Here is a 23,894-nt window from a genome sequence, read left to right on the forward strand (position 1 = left end):
TAGTCATGTATGGAAGTGATAGTTGGACCATAAAGGAGGCTGAGCAAAGAAGAATTAATTCTTTCAAACTGTGGTGCTGGAGAAGACTCTTGAGAGTCCCTTGGACTGCAAGGAGATCCAACCAGTCCATCCTAAAGGAAATCAACCCTGAATATGCATTGGAAGAACTGATGCTAAAGCTGAAGCTCCAATACTTTGGCCACCTGATGGGAAGAGCCAACTCACTGGAAAAGACCCTGATGCTGGGAAAGACTGAAGGCAAGAGGAGAAGGGGGTGGCAGAGGATGAAATGGTTAGAGAGCATCACCAACACAAAGGACATGAATTTGACCAAACTCCAAAAGATAGTGAAGGACAGAGGAGCCTGATGTGCTAAAGGTCGCAAAGAATCAGACCCGACTTAGCAACTGAACAACAAGGAATGATAGTTCACATAACTAACCCCAAGAGCAGTTTCTTAAACTTAGTCCCAGAGATTCCTAGGTATTTTCAGGGGTCTGCAAGTGCAACACATTTTGGTTTCAATGCTGTTTCCATTTTGGTGGCAATATACATATAAGGTAAATGCTAGACAAGTCACCCAATATCAGGGCCTGCAGTCTAATGTTTAATATCAAATGACGCAAGGTCACCACTCAAAGAAACTTAAGCCAATGTTTCTAAAACTAGAATGTATGGACATACTCCCAGGGTTCCTTGAGAAAACTTTTCCTTTAAAGGGAGCAATGGCACCCCACTCCAGTACTCTTGCCTGGAAAATCCCATGGACGGAGGAGCCTGGTAGGCTGCATTCCATGGGGTCGCTAAGAGTCCGACACGACTGAGCGACTTCACTTGCACTTTTCACTTTCATGCATTGGAGAAGGAAGTGGCAACCCACTCCAGTGTTCTTGCCTGGAGAATCCCAGGGACGGGGGAGCCTGGTGGGCTCCCGTCTTTGGGGTCGCAGAGTTGGACACGACTGAAGCAACTTAGCAGCAGCAGCAGCATACCGTACTGAAAACTGAGAACCACCTGCTTAGAAGAAAAGTGTCATACTGCTTTTCCTTCCAGAGCAGCACCCAGCCCAGGCTCAGCACTGGGCAAAAGTTCAGGCTGCATGATTCTGTGCACCATCGGATCACTTGTAAGAGATCTCCACCAGGCCTTCCAGCCACATTTCTTGAACCCATCTCCAGGGCAATAATAATCCATTCCTTGCCTTTTACCTTATTGACAGAACCTAGTATTTCAGAGACCATCAAGCCCAACCCCACTCACAGCACACGGGAAAAGTGAGGCCCCGAGGTGGAAAGTGCCTTAAGCGAAATCAGACAGCTAGCTAGCAGCAGAGACAAACAAGAACTTCCTACCCCAACTTCCGTGCCTCCGCTGACCCTGTAGAGAGCACTGATTAGGGATCGTACAGAACTCATTTCCTCCACCACCACCACCATCCCCAAACCCATTTCCACCCTCCTCGCGTCCCCAACCTCCCTCCGTCCTCTCCAAGTCGACTCGTCTCGCTCTATTCCAGGACTTCATAAACTCCACACTCCCCAACTCCAACCCTATTGCTTCTGGCAGTCCCTCGCCTACAAAACACACAAACTGAGAGAGAGCCATTAGACAGCGACTCGGTCGTTCCGCAGTACTCCGCGCGCGGGGGTCCGCCCCGACGCGCAGGCGTCATCCTAAATCGGCGCGCGTCGGTGACGTCACGGGCGGCGCCACCCCTGAGCTAGGAACCCGAGACTCCAGCTCCGAGTAGCAGGTCGTTCGCCTGACAACCTGCTTCCCGCGCGACTTCGGGCACAAGGAACGTCTGCGCCACAAACTTGGACGAGAGAGGCTCTAGTGGTCGAGGGCTGCTGAAGAAAGTAGAGACGGGTGAAGAGTGAGCGACGCCTGAAGGAGACGTCAGCAGAGCGCCCCGGAAGCGGTCCGAGAATGACGAGTAAGCCGGGTTGAGGGCCACGAAACTGGAGAGGTGTGGGGTGTTAGAGAGCCGGAGACTAGGCCTCGGTATTGGTGGGTGACAGGGTTGCAGGGGAGTCTGGACGGAACTGCCGTGGGCATTGTCCCGCCTTCTAGAAGTGTAACTGTGGCCCGGAGTCTGGCGCAGCCTCTGAACTAGAAACTGATGTCGGGTTCTCTGGGCCGGAGGAGGGGGAGGGGGGCTCCCTGCTCCCTGGTGAGTGGTGCTAGAGGAGGGCCCAAGGCCTTGGTCTGACTTGGCTGCTGTCTCCCATGGTGGCGTGGTCCCTTTTCCTCTCTACAACCCGGTTTCCCCTTTTGTAACGGTTGGTGGCACCACCGACTCAATGGACATGAGTTTGAGCAAGCTCCGGGAGTTGGTGATGGACAGGGAACCCTGGTGTGCTGCAGTCCATGGGGTCGCAAAGAGTCGGACAGGACTGAGCGACTGATCTGGACTGAAGGTACTGATAATGGTGTCTGACCAGCCAGCGGTTCTGTCAACGACCCTTTTCTGGTGTAAAGCGCAGAGAGCGCGCTGGGGAACAATACCACTAACCCAAGGCTTTGAGAGTTTGAGCATAGCGGAGGTGAGCAAGCACCCTAGGCAATTTATATAGGCAGGGGAGTGACACCGTTAAACTGGATGTTAAGTTCCACTTCTGCCTCTCGATCTACGTGATCGAGTTAAGTGTCTCAGCATATTTGAACTTCCAGTTTTCTCAGAGCATAATAGGAATGTGTGTGTGTGTGTGCTTAGTCATCTCCGACTCTTTGCAACCCCATGGACTGTAGCCCACCAGGTTCCTCTGTCCATGGGATTTTCCAGGCGAGAATACTGGGGTGGGTTGCCTCCTCCAGGGTATCTTCCCAACCCAGGGATTGAACCCATTTCTCTTGTGTCTCCTGCATTGGCAGGCGAATTCTTTACCACTGGTGCGTCCTGGGACTATATAATAGGAATAATAACGCCTTTAAAATGGTCACTCAGAAAGTATGAGATAAAATATACATAGCTTTTAATTGGTCATGGTAAGTATTGAGGGCTCAATAACTGTTAGATGTCTGATATAGGAGAAAAAAAAAAAGGCTTCTTGGTTTAATGCTAGTCACCTGTGACAGTTGCAGTCATTCATGGGGTTCCATACCCTGCAAGTTACTTTCTACAAGCAGATTTCAATCCCTGTCTTCTTCAGAAGAAGAAATTAAGAAACAAGAGTGTGGAAATTTTTGAAGGTTGAAACCATGTTGAGCAATATGTATTTTGAGCTTGAAGAAAGCTCTATGGTATTTTATCAATTTAGGACACCATCAGTTGTATGATACATCTCAGCTTCATTGATAATAAAACGTGAAAAGTCTTTTTTTAAACATCAAACAGTAAACAAAATATAATAGTTTCAACTGTCCTCATCCTGAAAAGCCCTGTCACATAACTGTTAAATGAGATACATTCTTAGAGTTCTAGAGCAACAGATTCCAGAGACTCTGACACACATTCAAGTTTGAGAAGCACTGAAGCACACCGCTGGGACTGCTAGGGTGGATGGATGTGGCTGGAGGGTAGGACCTTAGACATCTGAGAAAGCTCTGGTGCTGTGCTCTTTGTACCACCCATCTTCTGTCTCTTGATAAGCAAAGTGCTTTTCCTGGTTAGAAAAGCCTTGGATTTTACAGCCATAGCCAACAGGATTGATCTTTCCATGTTTGTGTGTGTTTTTTTTACCCCCTAGGTGTGGTCTACCATGCCTTTTCTCAGAAAGAGGCAAAAGAGCTCGACGTTCAGGTACGGTGCTTGGGCAGGGGGTCTGGGAGCAACAGAGGTGATGGCAAAGATGGCTCAGCGGCTTCTTACCTTTCCCACAGTTTACTCCTCGCGTCTCCAGCAGACACGTTAGGTTTAATCAAGGTCTGTTGTTCTGCTGGCCTGCTTTCCCAGAGTCAGGTTTGGTAAACTGGGACTTCTTGAGGTGTGTCACCTCACCATGTGGGGGACACAAGCCTGTGCTCCCCTGAAGCCTGTCATGGTGAGCACTGTCATTTGACCTTGTTACTCTGCCCGCTTCACTCCTGAAGAGGGAAGACAGATCATATTTCAGAAGTATAATTTATGGGTCATATCTGGGTGCTACAGACATACTTTGTCAGTTGGGCAGAAGCTTCACTGGTGACTCATAATGAGGGAGTTACTTAGGGAATCAAGATTTTGAAAAACTGATACACCTTTATTTGGCTTCTGCATGAAAGGTGGGCCACTTAGGTGTTTAAAGAATCAGATGTCCTCTCACAATAATAATAGCGATGATAGTGAATTTTTACTTAGCATTTAAAAGCACAGAGCTGAAGCTGACTGCCCTCCTTACTATGGGGAACCTTGAAGATTGTGTGTATCACATTTATCCCCATCTCCCACCCATCCCCAAGCCCATGTCTGCTCCATGAAATGAGAGCTTGATTACTATCAACACATGAGCTCCAAGGTGTTTGCAGCCCAGTTAGTGCAACAGAAGTCCAGGAAAGGCCCTGCCAAGAGGGCGAGCCTCAGTAGAACCTCAGTGCTCCCTGGGGCTGTGGCACACATCTGGGCAAAGGCACTGGAATGTGGAAGAGACTGGTGGAACTTCAACCTGAGAGACAGCAGTGCATGTTCTTTCAAGAATTACACGCAGTCATGACAGTTACTTGCCCAGAAGCTCTCTCTAAGCGCAGGCGCTCAGTCACAGCCACATGATGCTCTGCTCTGTGTGGAGAAGCGTGAACGTGCAGGGCTGACAGTTTCTTCCTTCATGCAATGCCAGAACCAACCAGGAGAGTACCAAGCCACGTCTGCAAGGCTGAAGACTCAATATAGAGTATTAATGATATGGCCAGTGTCAAAATTGCTGCAGCTGGGCCCAACCTGGAGTTCTTGATGATGCTGTTTTTTCCTAGTGTTAGGATCATTTCCTTCGAGGCCATCACTTGCCTTCATTTGATCATGATTGATTAAATACTGTTGCCTTATTGTTTCTCAAGCTTTCCTCCCTTCCAAGGATGAGAGAAGTCTTTTCTTCCAAATAACAATGTTTTTGTCCATTTGGGTTTTTGCTGTGGCTTTTTGTTTTTGTTCTTAACTAACCTCAAAGAAGTAGAGTAGGAAGTTGGAGTCTGAGGTGATTGATCTGTGTGGCAGTTACAAATTGACATTTAAATGTGGCTTTCACTTCTGGCCAGCTGGTTTGGTGGACACTCGGCCAACAAGAGGCTGTGTGGGCCTCAGTGGGTAGATAGGTGGGTCGGCGAAGGTGGCTACCTGCTGTTGCGGTGGTGTGTGGGAGGGCCCAGGGCCCTGGGTGGCCCCAGCCAGAGCAGCACCACCCCGTCTTGTTCCCAAGCAGCACTCGGGAGCCCAGCGGGCCGAGGCCTTTGTGAGGGCCTTCCTGAAGCGGAGCATGCCCCGCATGAGCCAGCAAGCCCTAGAGGACCACCTGCAACGCAAGGCCGTTGTCCTGGAGTACTTCACTCACCGGAAGCAAAAGGAGAAGAGAAAGAAATCTAAAGGCCTTTCTGCCAAGCAGAGGAGGGAGCTGCGGCTCTTTGACATTAAACCAGAGCAGCAGAGGTATGGCGAGCTTTTCCTACCTTTCCATGCCAGCAGCATAATCTTCCTAGTACTGAGTACGGATTTGGAAAGCTAGGGGATTCCCTGGTGGCTCAGACCGTAAAGAGTCTGCCTGCAACGCGGGAGGCCCGGATTCGATACATGGGTCGGGAAGATCCCCTGGAGAAGGAAATGGCAACCCACTCCAGTATTCTCACTGGAAAATCCTACGGACGGAGGAGCCTGGTGGGCTACAGTCCGTAGGGTTGCAGAGTCTGGCACAGCTGAGCAACTTCACTTTGGGAAGCTAGGCAGCCCCTGCTCCGCCTAAGCTAAGAGAGCCTCTCTCATTTCTGCCACAAGGGGGCAGCCTTCCTTTACCAATTCAGACCTTTTTGAATTTGGCTTCTGTCCTATCCTTAACTAATAAGGCCAGTGCCAAAAGTGAGTCTGTCGCCCATGACAACAGGGCGACAGTTTTCTTAGAACAAAAGGAACTGATACTTCTTAACATGTATCTCTCTGTAGCTTTTAATAGCACTAGACAGTCACCCATTGGGGTTTTATTGCCAAAGAACGTGCTGCCCATGTGTTTCAGAAGTTTCTGAGAGAGACATCACTCTCTGTGGGAGGACATGTTCCTCCCTCCAGCTGACACTCCTTGGCTACAGTTCTGCATTTGCATGTCTTAAGACTGTTCATATGCTTTGGTTCCAAGATCTGTAGCCAAATAGCCTCCCACATCCCACAAGACAGAATCTGTCGCTTTGTTCATGGCCCCCTCACAAAATCAGCTGGGTTTGGGGAAGAGGAAGGGACTGCTGCCTGCCCCTGGTGTGCCTCGCCCGTGTCCCTACCGACAGAGTCCACTTTGGGTTTCAGCCTGAGGTTCTCATTTGCTCTAACCAGTGGCTTCGTTAAGCGGATTCCTCGTGAAGCATCAGGAAGGCCCATTCGGGGTCCCCTCACCTGCTTCCTCCCCGGCACCCCACCACTTCTCACCCTCCAGGCAGACCCTATCACCTTGCACATGGACTTATGACAACCAGCCACTCCTGTTTACTGAGGACTTATTGGGGTCAGCTTCCTATAACAGAAAACCTCAAAACAGCAGTTACTTAAATAATAAGCCAGTAGCAGTGGCTCCTTTTCTCTTGTGAAAAGTCCAGTTGAATACCATCCTGGGCTGGTGCAGCAGGCAGTTCCACAGCCATCAGACACCCCAGAGTGCAGCCTTGGGTGCATCCTTGCTGCTGCACCAGCTTTATCTAAGGTGTCTGCTTGAGTGCCAGCCGTCACGGCTGCATCTAATCAGCAGGAAAGATGAAGGGGCAAAGGAAGGCAACGTCTTTCTCTTCTCATTAGCAAAAACTTAGCCTTGAGAGTGTTCTACTGGAGAGGAAACTAAGATTTGAGAGGTGAAAGTACTGGATTTCAGTGCGGTTATAGGAAGTAGAACTAGGATTTGCACCCAGGCCCCAGTGATGCAGGTCATTGTCCTTGGCATCAAGCCAAGCTCTGTGCTCTTTGGATGTTATATTGTCATATATTATAAATGTCACATGGCCTAACTTTTTACCTCTATCTGAATTTGCCACAGATACAGTCTTTTTCTCCCTCTACATGAACTCTGGAAACAGTACATCCGGGATCTATGCAACGGCCTCAAACCAGACACGTGAGTCACAATTCTGAAGCCTTGCCCTTTGAAGCAGAACCTAAGGGACCCTGCTATTAGCATCACCTGGCTGCAGAAGTCTGTAGACTGCCGGTGCCAGCCGGCAAAGTCGATCAGGTCCCGAGAACGTGCATGGCGCGGCTGAGAAGGAAAACTACAGCAAAAGAATTCTACAACAAAGATGGGGTTGAGAGGTTCAGACACGTCTCCACAAAGGGAAGCGGTCTGACCACGACTTTATTCAGCATCTTATATTGATACAGGAGAGCGTGAGAAAGACAAGACAGTTAACATTTTTTCTTGGTTGACCTATACATCTTACAAAAAGTCACAAGAAATCTTGAGAACATGGGAATGGCACCCTGTTATTATTTCTTACACCAGATAACATTTCCCTGTGCGTGAGAAGTTTGCCCAGAACTCCAGGTGTCTGCAGTAAATAATCGCCTAATCTCTGGGGTGGCGGGACAGAGAGCTATGTTTGCAAGCAAACCCTCAAGGACTGAGGCAGCTCCCAGAGCTGTGTCCTTCAGACAAAGGACCCCATTCTCACGGGCAGCTCCCTGCAGTAGACCTGTTTACTTCTCTCAGAATTTATCATTATGGTATACATTGAAGGCTTCTGTTTACCTCTTAGGCAGCCACAGATGATCCAGGCCAAGCTTCTAAAGGCAGACCTTCACGGCGCTATTGTTTCAGGTAATTTGCCCAACAAGCACATCATCCGGATGCCCAAGATCCTTCAGTGCCATTTCTTTCACTGCTGAGACCCCCACATCACCAGCACTTAGGACAGGAGATGACTATAGCCATCTTAGTCCATTCTGGCCACTTGTTGGATGCTCTTAAATGGTCTCTGTGTGCCTTCTCCACACACAGACCCCTGCTGGTATCCGCACACAGCCTGCTACCTTGAACGGTCCCATGGTTTTAAATGTCAGCTCTGGGCCAGCAGTCCCCAAGTTGTCATCTCCAACACAGACCTTACCATTGAACTCTTTGAATTCAACTGTCTGCTGGATATAGCCACCCAGCTGGGCAGTAGTCACTGTAAACTTTACACATCTGAAACATAACCCTGGGTCTCTCCTCAGATCAGCCCTTCCCCTGGTCTTTGTCGTCTCAGTTGCCACTGAGATCAGTGTCAGTGATACCACTGAGTACTGCTGAGGGCCACAGTTAATAGTGTACTGTTCACTCTGGTGGTTCAGGCCGAAAGCCTAGGAGGCATCCACATCTCCTTCCTCATCCCCACCTCCAAGGCACGAGCACACCCTAACATCCAAATCTAAGCCACTGCTCCTCCCCTGGATTATTGCAAAGCCGCCTAACCCTCTTCCTACCAGCACACTGCTCCTCCCCTGACCAGGCAGCCAGAGGGAGGATTTTTTTAACTGAAAAAGTTCTGTCCCTTCTGCCTCTTTACTGTGGTCCAAATATCACTTGGCGAGATACTCAGCAGTGGAGTGAGTGTCAGCTGTATACAGAGGTCTTACATCAAACTGTGACAGCGGTCAGTCAATCAGGAGGGCCTCACTGCATTCCTACCTTAGCCTAAGGTCTAACCTGACTTAGCAACTTGGCTCAACCCTCTCAGGGAGGCTGCAATGCTGTGCCGGACCTGTCAGGCCTAGAGGAATTATTATAAACTGGAGCTCTAAGTTAAGGGGGACTCTGAGGCTCGATCCCGCCTTTGCTCGTCCATGAACGGTCCTCAAACAGCCTGTCCAGTCTCCTTGGGCAGCAGGTCTAACCACACTGGCCAGCTTTCTGCTTCTCACCAGGCCTGGCCCTGCCTCAGGGTCTTAGCATTTGCTTCTTCCCTCTGCCCAGGAGTTCTTTGTGCTCACAGACTGATTCTTTCTCGTTATTTGGGTCTCTGTTCAGATCTCACTTCCCAGGGGTCTACCATTACTAAAGGTGACCCCTCTCCCCCATTACCCGGCCCTTGTTTTTTTTCGTAGCACTTACCACTTCAGAAAATACAGTTGTCTGTATTCGTTACCCCTCCCGCATTAGAACAACAGCTCCCTGAGAGCAGGACCCAGGCCTGCCCTTTTCACTACTGTGCCCAGCACCTGCCTAGGACAGTGCCGGACACAGCAGGTGTTCTGTGACCATGTACTGGCTACACGGGAGATGGGTTGCAGGAGGTGAGGGGCCTGCTGCTGTGGTGGCAGCTCACTGCTGGGTGACCTGTAGAGGCTGCCCATTCTGGCCAGAGTGTAGGAGGTTACAGGAAGACCATGGTGAACAGGTGTTCATTCAGGTCCTGTAAGTGAGACTTGGCCTTGCCAGAGCAACCCAACTGTGGGTCTTGGTGGTATTGGATACATGTGTGACCTCTTGGCTCCAGAATCCTGCCTAGGACCCCTGTGGCAGCGGGCCCTCTGAAGGACACCTTATCAGAGCAGCACAGAGGCTATAACGCCCCCAGTAAGGGACTGGGAAACCTGGGTTTGTCCATGCCCAGCAAAGTAGCCAGCACTTAGGACAGGAGTGCTGCCCCTCACCATGCCCCGCCTGGTGCCCTTTCTTCCTCTGCTGGCTCAAGGTTGAGAACAGAGCCCTCATCCCCGACAGGCCTGGCTGCCTGTGGCTCCGCTAATAGCACAGAGGCCTGAGCCCTGAACTGCCCTTTTCCTTTGCAGTTACAAAATCCAAGTGCCCCTCCTATGTGGGTGTTACAGGGATCCTTCTACAAGAAACAAAGCATGTTTTCAAAATCATCACTAAAGAAGACCGCCTGAAAGGTATGTGACTGGATGGCCGTGGCTAGGGCCACCACAGCCAACTCATCGGCCCTTTCCTAAGGGCTCTAAAGGTAGTTTGGCCTTTCGAGTCAGCAGATCCCTGCCTGTCTTACATCTCAAGCCTGGAGAGACCATCCTGGCACCCAAGGCTCTCCATGAGACACTTGTCAGCCCAGCCGCCATGGCCAGATATGATCAAGGGAAGGAAGGGTTGCTTGGCTTTGCCTCCAGACACCTGGGTCTGTTTCCAGGACTGGGACCCTCCACCTGCCCAAAGGCTGCTGCCTCCCAGAGGATTGTAGCCAGAGAGCTAGAAGGGAGGAAGCCAAGGCAGCGCCTGCCCCTGGAGTTCCCAGAGCCCGCGCCCTGGGATCCAGGGAAGTGAGTCCCTGCTCATCTGCCTGTTGTGCTCACCGCTCTGGCAGAGGAGCACCTGGTCTGTCAGGATTCCCACACCCCTGCCTTGCCCACGAATCCAGAGATTTCAAAACCACAGTGGGGGTTGTTCCTTTAATTTTTGACCCTTGGATTTCTTGCGGCTTGCTTCCATTTCCCTAAATGTTCCTCTGCTCTCATTTTAAACCTCAGAAAGTGGTGTACAGGTTTCCCCAGGAAGCATAAAGCCATGAGTCTGTCTGCAGGTTATGTGGTAAGACCTGTTTGTGGCAGTTTTTCTGGGAGTTTTTGATTCTGGGAGTTTGGTTCATAGCCTTTCACCCTGAAAACTAGGTGTTGAGTTATATTTAAAATGTGAGTAAATGGGCCTTCTGGTAGAATCATCACCTTCATCCTGGTATTGTTAACTTTGTGGGTTCCTCCATTTCCTAATTCCCTAGTAGCTTTGTTTATTTTCTAATACAAGCATCTTGGGAATGATAGTTTCTGTAAAAGTGAACTAACTGCCAGGATTTTTTCCTTATCCTTTTTCTCTTACTTTTTTTCAGTTATCCCCAAGCTAAACTGTGTGTTCACCGTGGAGATCGATGGCTTCATTTCCTACATTTACGGTAGCAAATTCCAGCTGCGGTCAAGTGAGCGGTCTGCAAAAAAGTTCAAAGCCAAGGGAACAATTGACCTGTGAGCTGTTGCTGCCTAAGGGGATTATTTATGCCAGCCAAAGACTGGAAACATCCACCTTTCAGGAAAGAGATGGTCAGGCCAGTTCTGGTTGTAGACCACTTCCAGCCAGTTTAAATCAGCGTTAAGGACACTTAGTCATCTGGGAAGAAGCACACTGTACTGAGCACAGAATGCAGGGACCAGAGAGATGTGTCTTTGTAGATGCTCTTGTTTTTATATTACTCCCATGGAGAGAAAAGATCGGCAGAAAGCACCAGGGTTAACACAAGTTGACCTAAATAGTTTATTTGGTTTTTCTTTTTCATACTTTTCTGTGTTTTCAGAATGTTGTTTGATAAATCAGTAGTTTGTGTGATAATAAAATACGCGTGTGGGCGGGAACAGGCCACAGGAGTGATTCCTGCAGCACAGCCGGGACGGAAGGGAAGAGAGGCCTGAGGCTCTCCCTGGCTTGTGCCTTTACTTTTGCTCTGGGTGCCATGAGGCCCCGGTCTCACTAGTTCAGAGGTGCCTGCATCTTCGATGTGTCACTTTAAATCATGCCTTCTGTCAAGCTCTGTGACCTAACCAAGGTTTACTTTGCTGTTTCTAGAAAGCAGAAGAAAGTTCCAGTACAGGGAGCTTAAGCCTATGGAATGTTCTCAATTCCTGAGTCTATTAGGCTCCAGAGGAAGGTGGACTGAAGGGAAAATAAGACTACAGCCTTTCCCAAGGTCTAACCTGCTAGGAAAGCCTGAGTCCCCAACGGTGCCGCCTTAGGTGACTTGGTTCCATTTCTGCTGCCAAAAAGCATGGCTCTCCAGGCTGACCCTAGGCCTGTGGGCAGTGTGCCCGTGGGCCAGTAGGTGGGGCCCTTCTATGCAGGCCTGAGTACAAACCCGCCGAATGAGAACAGGGTGGGGACCAGCCTTCCAGGTCTGCTATTAAAAAAGCCATGTGGCTTAGCAGGCCCTATCACCCCTTTCCTTTGAGCAGCAGGTGTTTGCCAGTCAGCAAGGTGAAGGCAGAGCACTCCTGATGACAAACTGGTGGCAAATTCACGTGCTTTTTGCTTCCACACCAAGAGAAGCAGCAATGCCAGAGCTTTGCTTTCTCAGCATTTCCCGCTCAGACTCTACACGGGACAAGAAACACGGCAAGGGGGGTGTAAACACTGATTTCACATCAGCTGGCGAACAGCGAGAAGGCCTAGCTGTGCCTCCTGAAGGCTGAGCCCACCGAGAGTCTCCCACGGTCATACACGCCTGGCAGCTCGACCCCGCTTCCCTCTCTGCTGTCCCTCACTTAGCAGGAGGGTCTGGGTCTCCTGGGGTGTTCTCCGCAGTCTAGCCACCGTTGCCTGTGGTTTGGAGCACAGTTCCCAGCACCACCTCAGACAGGGCATCCTGACCCAGTGACAGCCATTGGGTGTGGCCACAAGGACATCAGAGTCAGAGCACTTTCTTGCCTGGGGCCTCACCACCTGAGAGGAGTCAAGCTGGGATTTGAACCCTATAGTCTAGCTCCAGAGTCACACGTTTTAGGATGGGAAGAGACTTCGAGAATGCATCCTTCATTACCTGGGTTCCCGCTTCCTGAGGGAATCTCTTGTCTTTCCCATAATACGGCTTCTGTTCTTCCGGCTGTCTGAAAGTGCCACACTGGTGACAGCATAGGTGCTATCACTTCTAAATCCCACTGCTCTTACCCATCCCTCTGCAATGTAAAAGGCGGCCAATGTTGTATAAATATACAGTTGCTTTCCAGAAAAGTTGTTGGAACCAATTGCCATGTGAAATCTGTTTTTCATTTGGCTCAGACTCAAGTTTCCATGTGAGTGGCTGTTTAGTTTGTAGACTTCTCTCCCCCTCCCCAAGGAGACTTGGTGAGAACGCTCACCTGCCACAAAGCCGCTGCTGGGCTGCCTGTTTCTGGGAGACCCTTTTGTCCCTAGGGGCCATGAGGCCCTGTGCCCCAAGGACCACGCCGTCCTCAAAGGCAGAGGAGGCGGTGAGGAGGGCCCAGGCCGGGCTGGGCGCTGACTGTGAGTGAGCGATCCCGATGAAACTGTTCTAAACACTGAGCAGGCAGGTGCATGGGGCTGGCCATGTCCCCATGGCTGCAGCACAGGGCTTGTCTTGGAGAGCGGTGTAGTACTTGCAGACCAGTCTCTCCCATCTCCACTGCCCAGGGAGCAGAGCACCAGCAGAGCTGGGGCCTTGGACACGTAGGCTACTGTGAGACACAGTGAAATTTGCCTTGTGTATAAGCCTTCATGCAGGGGAGAACCCTGTGCCCCAAGAGAGGCCTGTGAAGCAACAGAAGAGTTAACACCATGGGACGAGACAGGAGATGTGGGTACAGTGACCCACTGTCCCCCCCAAGAGCGAGCAGGCCCCAGGCCCTTTATATCCCCTAGGGCCAGTTCTGAGAAGGACACAGCCACAGTTCAGGGCCTGCAGAGGACAGGCCAGCGCCTCTAGGGCAGGAAAAGGATGAAGCACCTGGAGGGTGAGAGGGGCAGCGTGGGCCATGCCTTATTAGCCCAGCCTGCCGTAACAGTACTGCAGGGAGTCAGCTTAATCAACAGACATTTCTTTTTCTCATTGTTCTGGAGGCTGGACGTCCAAGATTAAGGTGCCATCAGGGTTGTTTGGTAAGAGCTTGCTTCTTGGCCACATCACTGTGTCCTCAGATGACCACCTGTGTGCACTCGGGGAGAGGTGAGAGGAGATCGCTGATGTCTCTTCCTCTTATAAAGACACCAGTCTTATGGAATTAAAGCCCCACCTTCCTAAGCTAATTTAACTTTAATTACCTCCTTAAAGGCCCAGGGCTTCAACAGAGGAATCTGGAGGGAACATGATTCAGTCCAAAACAGCCATGGAGGTGTCCCAGGTGGGACAGACTAGTTGTGCCCTGCACCCTGACCCACATCCTCAGATACTGGCCTGGCCAAGCCTTCCCACACCTGTCTATGGGGTGCTCAGACCATTAGCCAGTTCATCCAACCCACCTGCTGGACCCTGAGCTCCCATCACCACAGGATTCCAGAATTTGCTCATGGAACTTCAATTCAGCTGCTCTCTCCAATACCAGGAGCTCAGAAGGTTCCAGCTTCTCTTATATTTCTGCAAACAGCTCCTCTTCCCAAGCCCTCTTGTTGGGGCCAGGCAGAGTCTGGTTGGGAAAGGAAAGGAACACACAGGTGGGCAGGGTGGGCAAGGGAGGCTCCCTGGAGGTGGCTCTGGATCCAGGCAGTTGTGGGATGTTTAAGAGCGTGGTCACACAGGCTCGGTAGGGGCCTGCAGGGCCAACGTGGAGGACCCAGGAAATCACCTGCCCAGAGGGCCTGGGGCCAGCAGGGGAGAGACAGGAAAGGCTGTGGGGCTATGGCTACCAAACTCAGGAGATGCCCAGCGGGAGGGGAGAGATGGCGGGAGATGCTAGAAAGTTCTACCGCATTGGGGCAGGCTGTGGAATTGTACTGATCTGGTCACCCAGTTCTGGTCTTCCAAGGCCTCAGTGTCACCATCTGTCAAGTGTGGCCTTGAGACTAGATCAGGGCTTCCTGAAGTGGGATTCTGGCACTACCTGTGCGAGAATCTGCAGGATATGTGTTAAAAGCAGCCAGATCCTGGGCTGCGATCAGACTCCATGGGTGGAGCCCAGACAGCTTTCTGTTTCTCTAAGACCCCAGCTGGTTCCTCCGATCGTTGATGTTTGAGGAGGCTGGACTCCAGATGGTATCTGAAGTCTTTTCCAGCTCTGACATCTGGACTGTGATTTAAGATTTGGGCCTCTTGGGATGGTGCTTTCTGAATGCTGGAAAAGATTGTCAAATGACTGATCTCTCAGGTTCTGAAGAGTAAACATGAACATTCCCCCCAAAAGCCATAAATTATGGTAAAAAGCTTGCTTTCTGGACAATGGCTTTAGTTCTAATTTAGTTTGCATTTCTTAACTATAATGTCTAATTAAGACATCTGTTAAATGTCTATAATATTAATTTAATAGAGGGGGTTCTAATAGAACTGTATTGGAATTGTCCATTTAATTAACCTCATGGGCCTTTAATGGATGTCTTAAATAGACATCATTAACAAGAGTGCTAGACAAATTAAAATTAGAGTCAGTAACATTCTTGGTAATTTTTCCTGAGCTGTGAAGGACAAGCACTGCTAAGTAGACAGACACAGAGATGGGAGTGTTGGTTCTGTTATCCCCAGCGGGGTCCGCAGTGGACAAGGCCCCAAGCACGGCTCAGCCATGCTGTGTCCTGGTCAGCTCTGCCCAAAGAGGGTCCAGCCATCGGAGGCAGTTCTCAGGAGCACAGTCCTGCTCTGCCCGCTTTGTCTACCTTTCACAGAAAACATTTGCTGACCCGGTCCTTCAGACAGCTCCTGGCTACGGGAAGGAAATGGAGGAAGGAAGGACTCAGCCAGAGATTCTCACTAGATACCATAGCTGCGTGGATCAGGAGAGGTGGCACACTCTAGCGAGCAGGACTGGCTGCAAGGGGTGGGCGGAATAGGGTGAAATGGGATGAAAGGAAAACATTCTATCACTTTTGGCCCCACCACTCCACTAAACAGCTCCCACTCAAACGAACTATAGCCTTCCAAAATCAGTAGTCAGTTCTCTCTTAGTTCATCTCTCATCCACTTTTGTCATGACTAACCATTCCCTGCCTCTCGAAACACCTCCGAAGCCCCACACTCCCTGACTTTCCTCCTGCCTCTCTGGCCACACCTTCTCAAGTGTTCTTTCATGGTTTCTTGTCCTGTTCCAAACGTACAAATGTTTGTTAAGCCCTGAACTCCAGCTTTGGACTCTTCTGCATTTGCTCTGTAGCTGGTCTCATCCACAATTTCAAATACACTTGACTCTCAAAATCATATTGGCAGCCTAGCTGCCTCCTAACCCCAGACGCAAGTCTGTACCTGTATTGTCTGCCTCCCAGCCCCGCTCCAGTGTGAACTTCTGAAGGACAGCTTTGTACTGATCTCTGCTGTCCCCCCAGTGATGTAGAAGCACTGTCGGAACCCTAACAGGTGCTCCATGAGGGAATGAACGCAAGTGCACGTTGAAAGCTCCACCTGCAGATCTCATGGCCCCCCCGCCCACCCCCGCCTGATATGGCAGTGAATGGCCTCATGGTTCTCCCATTACTTAAGCCAGAAACCCAGCATCATCCTCTCTCGCAATCATGCCCCCGAAACCAGTCTTCCATAAAGTGCTTCCGTAAAGGGCCCTCCTTCCAGCCCTCCTTGCTATCTCCGTGCTCCCACCTGCTCTCATCTCAACCAACAGCCACAGCCCCTCCCTACCGCCACCCCCCGCCGCCGCCTCCACATGGGGCCCCGCCACAGCCTACATGACCTTTGTGAAGCATGACTCAGATCTTATCGCCCTTCTGCTCAAAACCTGCAGGTAGACTTCCCAGTGCTCTTTGAATTAAAGCCAGCTTCTGACCAGGGTCATCGGGCCCTCTCCAGCCCTGGCCTAGCCCACCTCCCCAGTGTCCCACCCCCACGCCTTCTCTGCATAGCCCTACTCTGTGTTGGCACCTGTCACTCAGCCTGGGATGCTCTTCCCCTGGACTGGCAACCACAGGCAGCCCCTCTGTACTCAGCTCTCCACAACTGGCCTTTGTCAGAGCGGCCTCCTCTGAGCAGCCCCACGCCAGCCCCTCTCGTATGATTCCATCTTACATTTTCTGTAGCATTTCTTAGTATCTAACAATCTTGCCATTATTTACTGTCATCTTCTTCCACTAGAATATGAGTCCCATGAACACCTGGACTTTGCCTGTCTCGTTTGCCATTATAACCATTGTTTCCTCAGTGCAATCTAGAACATTAAGTTGCACGTAAGTGTTCAGTTAAGTAGTTCCTGTCTGACCGAAAAAAAAAAAGAAGCCAAGAGTGTGGCTTGATGATGGATAAGGGTTGACACACAGCAGCTGTGACGCTGGCCATGACCCCCTCCGGCCCAGACAATACCCCACCAACCACTGCCACAGCTTGTCCACAGCAGAGCAGAACTGTGTCCTGCGACCCAGAGGCTCCACACCTTCCACGCTGGCAGGCATCCCAGGCAGCAGCGATGCCCCGTGTCATCGGGCCTGCCCTTCGTCTACTCAGCCAGATGCACTCAGCTGTGACATGCACTGTGTGTGGCCAGCGCTCCTCTGCCCTTTCCAGCTTCACACGCTGGAGCCCCGGTGTGAGGGGGAGCAGGTGTGGCTTGGGCAGGTGACCCGGCCCGAGAGGGTGCTGAGCTCAAGAAGCTCAGTAATCAATCAGGAAACTCGAACTCAAGGTCCAACTTACTCTTGACTTGCAGGTTCAGCCACAAAGGATGTGGAAAAAACAGTGTGTTCATGGTAGTTTTATTTAATCTATACAGATTAACATGCATCCTCTGCCAGAAGAAAGGGGAGAGAAATGATGTTGCAGATGGAGCTGCCTGTGGCCCTGCCCTCCCATTCAGTGGAAGCTTGCCCTGCAGTGCTGTGAGATGGAAAGCATCCTCAGTTGCCCTCTGCCTCCCCAGAAAGTGTGTGACTGTGATGCTGTTCACAACAACACAGACCCTAAGCCTGAGGTGTGCTGGAGGGGCTCCCCAGCCCGGGAGAGTTGACGTGTGCCTCTCTTCCCAGCTTCAGTATACCATTCACGTCAGCAACTCGAGACCAGCCATGGTGTGAATATCTAGACCACACTACCAATCAGGGCTTGTTCACCATTTTCCAGCTTGCCACCTGAAACACCAGTCAGCTCCTCTGTGTGCAGGAGAGGCCATGATAAGTTCCGGCCCTGTGAGCGTGACCTTCTGAGGGAGGAGGGCCTGTCCCTGCAGGAGATGTGACAACATGATTTGAACCTAAAGTGTTGTTTGATGCCTAGCCCACAGAAGATGGGACACCATGGCCTGGGGACTGGAAACATAATTTCCATTTGCTGTCTGATAACTCGCAGGGCTGTGAATTTAGGATCTGTGTCCTTTCTGTGTGTGAGTCTATTATGTGGGTGCTGCATATGTTTCTACAAGTTAAGCATCTCCCAGAAATCTTGTTTTTTGATGGTAGCTGGGTTACCCTAACAGCTCTTGCTCAAGGATCATGGATTGAAAGTGAGGAAACTCAAAGTCCTGAGAAATGTGGTGTGTCACCAACTTTACAGTTTTAACACCTCCCTCTCAAAATAAGTGCTCTTTCCCTCTGCCCTGGACCTCCACGACCAAGAAGTCAGCAGTGCTGTTACTAGGGTGTGATCACCACAGACGTCCTTGTCCCCACCCATGAGAAGCTCTAGCGGGTGTGACAGACAGCAAGTGGTGGGAACGGTTATTTTCAGGCTGCAGAATGGGGTGGCAGGGGTGGGAAACAGCACCTACCAGGGGAAGCTGGTGGGTCTGGAGGTGGAGCAGGTTTCCCTGGGGACCTGACCTTAAGATAAGGCCAGCGGGCTGAGCTGGAGCCAGGCAGGCAAAGGGACCTCCTACAGAGGAACTGGAGCAGGCAGAGGGGCGTGGGTAGGGGAAGAGTACTGACTGCAGCTGAAGGCTTTGGACACCGGGCAGGGCGGCGGGAAGCCAGGGTCAGGGGGAGGAGAGGAGACAAGGGTGAGCCGGAGCTGGCCGTGGCCAGGCCTGGAGGACCAGAAGGAGGCTGTCCCTGTGAGGGAGCAGAGTGCCAGCCTCAGGGATACACATAAGCAGGTTCGAAGGGTGCACACCACTCCCCACAGACAAAGCCTTGTGTTCACAAACCTCCCACATGAGCCGCCACCTGAGTCTCCATTCACAGCCTTGTGCCCTGTAAGGTGGAGCCTTACAGGTCAATAAGCAGAGGGTGGCCTCAGCCAGCCAGGCTGTAAGTGGAGGGGCTGGAGCATGGCCAGCAGGGCCAAGGAGGCAGGAGGAGGCTGCAGTTGAGCTGTCTCAGACAAGAAAGGGCCAGTGGGCCGGTGAGGAATGAAGGAGGAACCCCTGGGCAGCAGGAAATGAAGAGGAAGATGGGAAAGCTGGGCCAAGAACAGGGAGTGGTGTGGGCACACTTCTGAGATGTCCTCAGCTGCTTTGGCCCTGTCGCTTAGGCAAGCCACCACCTCTGCAGTGCCTGTGTCCCCATCTGTAAAATAAGCATCACAAATAAAGCACAATGAGTAAGGTTTACTCTGTGGGACTTCCCTGGAGGTCCAGTGGTTAAGAATCAGCCTTCCAATGCAGGGGGATGCGGGTTTGATCTCTGGTTGGAGAACAGATTCATGTGCTGCAGGGCAATTAAGCCTCAACGCCACAACTGGAGAGAAGCCCACACTTTGCATCAAAGAGACCATGTACTGCAACAAAGACCCAACACAGTCAAATAAATAATTTAAAGAAGATTTACTCTGTGTGTGTGTGTGTGTGTGTGTGTGTGTGCGCTCAGTGTGCTGAGTCGCTCAGTTGTGTCTGACTAACTTTGCAACCCCGTGGACTGTAGCCTGACAGACTCCTCTGTCCATGGCCTTTTCCAGGCAAGAATACTGCAGTGGGTTGCCATTTCCTACTCCATTTGCTGTGCATATTACCCCCAAATTTGGAGAGTTCCCACAATATATGGTCTCTTCTTTCACACACACAGGAGGTGTCACTTGTCCAAGCTGCCCCTCTGTGACTACACTCTTGGTGGAGCCTTGGCACTGGTCATCTGTTTGCTGGCCAAGGACACTCGAGATTAATCCACCCAGGATCGCACAATGGTAGCTGGGTCACGTGGGTAGGCCTTTCTCCCAACATCAGCTATTCTTCTGGAATTTGATAAAGACTCCCTTTCCCCCTGAATTTAAAGCCCTGGTGTTGCTTGCCAGGGTAAGAACAGGACTGATTTTTGCAAAGTAGGAGCCCCTGCCAGCTCCTGGCTCCTGGCGGCGTTTGCTGCAGAATTTACAGGCTGTAATAACTATTGAACATCCTATTATCCGGCTGCCTAATTAATGTAAATGATAGTTACCGTCCGCTCACCGAGGCTGATGTTTCTCGGAGGAGGCTCTGCCAGCCGCCCGGGCCCCATTCCAGGGACGTTTATAGTGGCAGCCCCAATTCTGACTTTGTGGAGTAACAGGTAAGTTATGGGCTTAAAAAATGAAGACAGAGAGCTAATGGGCCCCAAGAACTGAGGAAGCTTAGTCTTGAGGCCCCAGATCAGATGAGAGAGACACTCCCACCAAGGTTCTTTTTTCTCAGACCCAGAGGCTCAACTGTTCCCTGAAACCCAGTGGCAACATTTCCTAGGCCTTCCTGCAGGGAGACCAAGGAATGTTTCTCCCAGAAACACTGAACAGAGAATGAAATCCTAAAATTCCTGCCTCCCTCCAGCTTCACTTCTCCCTCACCTCCGGACTAGGGGACCAGCTTGTCCAGGTTTTGCCCAGACAGTGAGTTCAGTCACTCAGTCATGTCCGACTCTTTGTGACCCCATGAATCGCAGCACGCCAGGCCTCCCTGTCCATCACCAACTCCCGGAGTTCACCCGGACTCACGTCCATCAAGTCAGTGATGCCATCCAGCCATCTCATCCTCTGTCGTCCCCTTCTCCTCCTGCCCCCAATCCCTCCCAGCATCAGAGTCTTTTCCAATGAGTCAACTCTTCGCATGAGGTGGCCAAAGTACTGGAGTTTCAGCTTCAGCATCATTCCTTCCAAAGAAATCCCAGGACTGATCTCCTTCAGAATGGTCTGGTTGGATCTCCTTGCAGTTCAAGGAACTCTCAAGAGTCTTCTCCAACACCACAGTTCAAAAGCATCAATTCTTCGGCGCTCAGCCTTCTTCACAGTCCAACTCTCACATCCATACATGACCACAGGAAAAACCATAGTCTTGACTAGACGGACCTTTGTTGGCAAAGTAATGTCAATATGCTATCTAGGTTGGTCATAACTTTCCTTCCAAGGAGTAAGCATCTTTTAATTTCATGGCTGCAGTCACCATCTGCAGTGATTTTGGAGCCCCAAAAATAAAGTCTGACACTGTTTCCCCATCTATTTCCCATGAAGTGATGGGATGCCATGATCTTTGTTTTCTGAATGTTGAGCTTTAAGCCAACTTTTTCACTCTCCACTTTCACTTTCATCAAGAGGCTTTTTAGTTCCTCTTCACTTTCTGTCATAAGGGTGGTGTCATCTGCATATCTGAGATTATTGATATTTCTCCCAGCAATCTTGATTCCAGCTTGTGCTTCCTCCAGCCCAGCGTTTCTCATGATGTACTCTGCATAGAAGTTAAATAAGCAGGGTGACAATATACAGCCTTGACGTACTCCTTTTCCTATTTGGAACCAGTCTGTTGTTCCATGCCCAGTTCTAACTGTTGCTTCCTGACCTGCATATAGATTTCTCAAGAGGCAGGTCAGGTGGTCTGGTATTCCCATCTCTTTCAGAATTTTCCACAGTTTATTGTGATCCACACAGTCAAAGGCTTTGGCATAGTCAATAAAGCAGAAATAGATGTTTTTCTGGAACTCTCTTGCTTTTTCCATGATCCAGCGGATGTTGGCAATTTGATCTCTGGTTCCTCTGCCTTTCCTAAAACCAGCTTGAACATCAGAAGTCCCAAGCAAATCTACAAGGATGGACTTTCCTGTTCACCGGCTCCTTTTAGCTCCTGGGGGTAGGGAGCAGTATAGATGACGCCGTCTCAGGAAGGCCTTCTCAGACCACCTTGCCTCAGTTGATCCCCTCCGCCCAGTGCTAGGGAACAAAGCCCACAGGTCTGTCCCCACCCTGTAGTGATGGCTGGGCCTTGCAGTGGCTGCCCACACTTCCCTGCCCCAGTCATGGTTGGCACACAGGACAGGTCGGGGCTGGCCTCTCTTCAGAAGAACCTGTATCCAGGTCAGTGGCTGCTCGATCCTAGCTGCACATTTCAACCATCTAGGGAGCTTCCAGAACAGTTCCGAAGGCAAGACCTCACCTTCCCAAAATTAAGCCAGAATTCCTCAGGGGCAGGGCCCTGGCATCTGCATGTTTTTAATCAGTGGTAGAAAAATCTGGGTTCATATGCCACCTGAGACACTCCCCAGTGGCGTGGCCTTGGGCAAATCACTTGGCCTCTGAGAGTCGGGACTTCCTCTCTGCCCAGTAGCAATGTCTCCCCTGTGCTGTAAGAAGTGAAGAGGGCCAGGCACAGTAAGTCTCATTAAGATTTGCTCTGTCCTGGCTCTTTCTACTGCTGAGTGGATAGTTCGTGAGCATCAGGAACCAATCTGGAAAAAAAAAAAAGAACCAGTCTAAGAGCTGGGGCTTTGGAATTAGCTGCACCTCGCCACTGCAGACATGTGGCCGAGGTCTCCAAGGTGACCACAGCTCCACCCAGGTCCGATAGACTGGGCTAGGTGCCCCTTAGTCCAGACACCAGGGGCCTGGATTTGTCACGACCCTTCTACAGGTGTTATAAACACACACCTGCCTCCTTGACTGTGAGCTCTGAGAAACCCACTCTGAGTCCCAGAGCTCAGCACAAAACAGGCTCCGAGCAGGTGCCCGGGGAGTGAATGGGGGCGGGTGTCAGCTAGGGCACAGACAGCTGGTTTAGCCAGGTGCTCATGGATCATCTCAAAGCCACCTCTGTGGCAGGACCGTGCTTCTGAAAAGCTTCCCTTGAACACTTCACCTAGTGACCCACCGGCAGGCCAGCACATGTCTAAGCATGCCTTGCAGAGGACACTTTGGGAAAATGTTTTTTAAAAAAGTCTATTCCAAAAACTTCAGTGAATCAATGTTAGCAGGTGGTGATGATCATTCTTTTTTTTTTTTTTTTTTTGAAAAAATAGAATAAACTATGGAATAAAATACCAAAGCAAATTGCACATTTTATTGTAATAAAGTCAGGAAACTTTATTTCCTCACATTTTGTTTAGTCCTATGTGAAAATGGAGGTCTCCAGGCACAAGGAACACTGAATTGGGTCCGTGTTAGGGAGCTCTGCGCCAACATCTGGCACAAGAGACAGTGAAGGCATGTAAACAGGAAAATAGCGTTCAGAAGAGTGAGGGAGCAAGCAAAGGGCACTGCAAATGATCAAGATTGGAGCTGGACTTCAGCTCCAGTTTCTTACTCCATTACCATTCTCCTAATTCATCCACACCTCTGTGGAACCCCGTGGTCTGCTCTGGCTCAGGAGCACTGAGGTGGATGAGTCTTCTCCACTTCGGTCCCATGCGTACAAGGTCTCTGAGCTGCAGTTCCAGGAATCACTGACTTTGGCCTTTGACCACTGAACGCATCAGCTGGGGCTGTTTTGGTTGAAAGTAACAGAAACCCAACTCAAACTGGTGAAACAAAAAGGGAATTTATTGTACCCCATAATTGAAAGGTCAGAGTAGAACTGCCTTCAAGAGTGGTTTGATCCAAATGTCTTCAGATCCCTTTCTCTCTTGTCATATCTTTGCTCTGTGCTGTCTCCTTGCTCAGACAGATTCTCCCTTCATAGCAGCAGCAATCTGCACATTCTCTCAGTCTAGCTGAGGTCTAGCTAGAAACAAAAGGAATGTTTCTTTCTGGTAGTCCTTCCTCCAGTTCCTAGGACTCCTTCACCCTGATTTGACCATTTAGATCAGGTCTCTGTCTCCCTAATCTGTGGCTGGGGCATCCAAGGCACTGACTGGCCAGGCCTGGGTCACATGCTTCTGCCCTGGAAACACCTGAATGGATTATGGGACAAGGGATGGTCCTTGAAAGGCATCAAGGAGTTATTTTTAAAAAGAAAGGAGGATGGATGCTGGATAATAGTAATAGATGCCCACTCCACTGAGCTCTTACAGGAGGAACCAGTTGCAGCACAATGAGGGGCTCTGGGATGGATTGGTAGCAACAATGCAGCT

At 50.5% G+C, this 23,894-nt stretch overlaps 1 protein-coding gene across 2 annotated transcripts; it reads left to right on the forward strand.

Moving 5' to 3' along the window:
* The first annotated feature begins 1,675 nt into the window (after window positions 1-1,675).
* On the forward strand, window positions 1,676-11,428 carry POP4 (POP4 homolog, ribonuclease P/MRP subunit). Of its 2 annotated transcripts, none has more exons than XM_061387845.1 (7): window positions 1,676-1,936; window positions 3,690-3,742; window positions 5,331-5,557; window positions 7,137-7,214; window positions 7,852-7,913; window positions 9,866-9,967; window positions 10,912-11,428. In XM_061387845.1, the coding sequence occupies exons 1-7, from the start codon at window positions 1,930-1,932 to the stop codon at window positions 11,046-11,048; spliced, it is 666 nt and encodes a 221-aa protein (XP_061243829.1). In that variant the 5' UTR covers window positions 1,676-1,929; the 3' UTR covers window positions 11,049-11,428. The 2 variants fall into 2 exon arrangements, with proteins under 2 accessions (XP_061243829.1, XP_061243831.1); XM_061387847.1 differs by having other exon boundaries at window positions 1,677-1,936; window positions 5,334-5,557.
* Window positions 11,429-23,894: the final 12,466 nt, after the last annotated feature.

Source organism: Bos javanicus, chromosome 18, assembly GCF_032452875.1.
Source record: "Bos javanicus breed banteng chromosome 18, ARS-OSU_banteng_1.0, whole genome shotgun sequence".
Classification (NCBI taxonomy): domain Eukaryota; kingdom Metazoa; phylum Chordata; class Mammalia; order Artiodactyla; family Bovidae; genus Bos; species Bos javanicus.

Bases quoted from the DNA above. Each gene is read 5' to 3' on its own strand.
- POP4 (XM_061387845.1), top strand. The intron at 7,215-7,851 runs GTGAGTCACAAT...TTTACCTCTTAG, and splicing joins AACGGCCTCAAACCAGACAC to GCAGCCACAGATGATCCAGG. The intron at 9,968-10,911 runs GTATGTGACTGG...ACTTTTTTTCAG, and splicing joins TAAAGAAGACCGCCTGAAAG to TTATCCCCAAGCTAAACTGT.